Below are 1,313 nucleotides of genomic sequence, written 5' to 3'. Positions count from 1 at the left end.
GTCCCGACCACGCGTGTCCCAGGGGATGCGTCTCCCAGGGACGTGTCCTCCTCATCCGGTTTGATGTCACTGGTGAGGTCTGGGGGGGCACACACGCACCCCCTGGGCGCTCGCTCCCCGTCTGCGTCAGCGGGTGTTTGCCCATGACAGTGGGCGCCGGGGGGGGCAGAGAACGGGGTCTTATAAATCCACCTGAGCGCAGTGCATCCCTGAGCATCCAGGGACCCATCCCTCGGCATCCAGGGGCGCATCCAGCACCAGGAGCATGGGAAGTGCCTGGCTCTGCATCCTCTGCCTGGCCGGCTCTGGCCTCATCCTGTCCAGCACCACAGAGCCGGTACCGGGGCTCCAACGCCCCCAGAGCCTGCCCGGGCAGAGCCAGGAGGAGATGGAGCTGGTAAGAGGCTGGGATTTATGCTTTTTGGAGGGACAGGGCCACCAGAACCCCCTGCATGGCTCTGAGGCACCTTGGGGTGCTCCTGCTCCTGCTGCCCTGGTTTGGGGCTGGTTCTGGCTGTGTCAGGGTGTCCCTGGGGTGCTGGGGAGACTGAGGCCTCGCTGCTGGTTTTCCATCACAGCATTTAGGGGAGGTCCTCGCAGCAGTTCTCCTGGGGACACCAGGACATCGAGCACCTGGGAATTTGCAGCTTCTTCCTGGTTTTCCTTCCCTGTTCTCCCCCAACGGCTGCCCTGGGTGGGAGTGGGTGGTGGGTGCTGGGTGCTGGGGAGGGGATGCGAGACTGCACCCGATGGGTGGGATGCACCCCCCCCCCAATTCCCTTCCACTAGGGACTGACCTCAAGTCACACTGGGGGAGTCTGGAGCAGTGGTTACACCCCAGTATGCAGCCTGTGGGATGGGTGCTGCTCGTGAGTGGGATGGGATCCAGCACCAGTGTCTTGGAGGAGTTAACATGATGTGGATCCCTTAGGAGTCCAGGGGCCTTTGGGGTGATGCAGATCTGGAGGCCCTTGGTGCTGTTTTTGGCAGGTCGAGGCGCTGCAGGAGGTGTTGTGGGGAGCCAGGGTCTGCCAGCAGTGGAGAAGAGGCTGAGCTGGGTGCCCTTGGTACGGCGGGGCTGGGGGTGGTGGGTGCTCATGGAGCTAGACCCCTTGGGTGCCGGTGGTGGGGGTCCAGCGCTGGGGGGGGGAAAGCCCCAGGGCTGACGGTTGCCATCCCACAGTGCGAGCCCGGGGAGCCCTGTGCAGTGCGGAGGGGGGCACGGATTGGGAAGCTCTGCAGCTGCCCCCGCAGCACCACCTGCAATCTCTTCATCCTCAAGTGCTCCTGAGGGACCGGGGACGCTGTCACCC

General features: G+C 64.5%; 1 protein-coding gene across 1 annotated transcript; it reads left to right on the top strand.

The window, feature by feature from the left end:
* The first annotated feature begins 265 nt into the window (after positions 1 to 265).
* On the top strand, positions 266 to 1,291 carry CARTPT (CART prepropeptide). The gene is made up of 2 exons (XM_010189813.1): positions 266 to 397; positions 1,184 to 1,291. The coding sequence occupies exons 1-2, from the start codon at positions 266 to 268 to the stop codon at positions 1,289 to 1,291; spliced, it is 240 nt and encodes a 79-aa protein (XP_010188115.1).
* The last annotated feature ends 22 nt before the right edge of the window (positions 1,292 to 1,313 follow it).

This window comes from Mesitornis unicolor, unplaced genomic scaffold (assembly GCF_000695765.1).
Source record: "Mesitornis unicolor isolate BGI_N332 unplaced genomic scaffold, ASM69576v1 scaffold44068, whole genome shotgun sequence".
In the NCBI taxonomy this organism is placed as follows: Eukaryota; Metazoa; Chordata; class Aves; order Mesitornithiformes; family Mesitornithidae; genus Mesitornis; species Mesitornis unicolor.
This window is presented reverse-complemented; position numbering and strand designations above follow the sequence as displayed.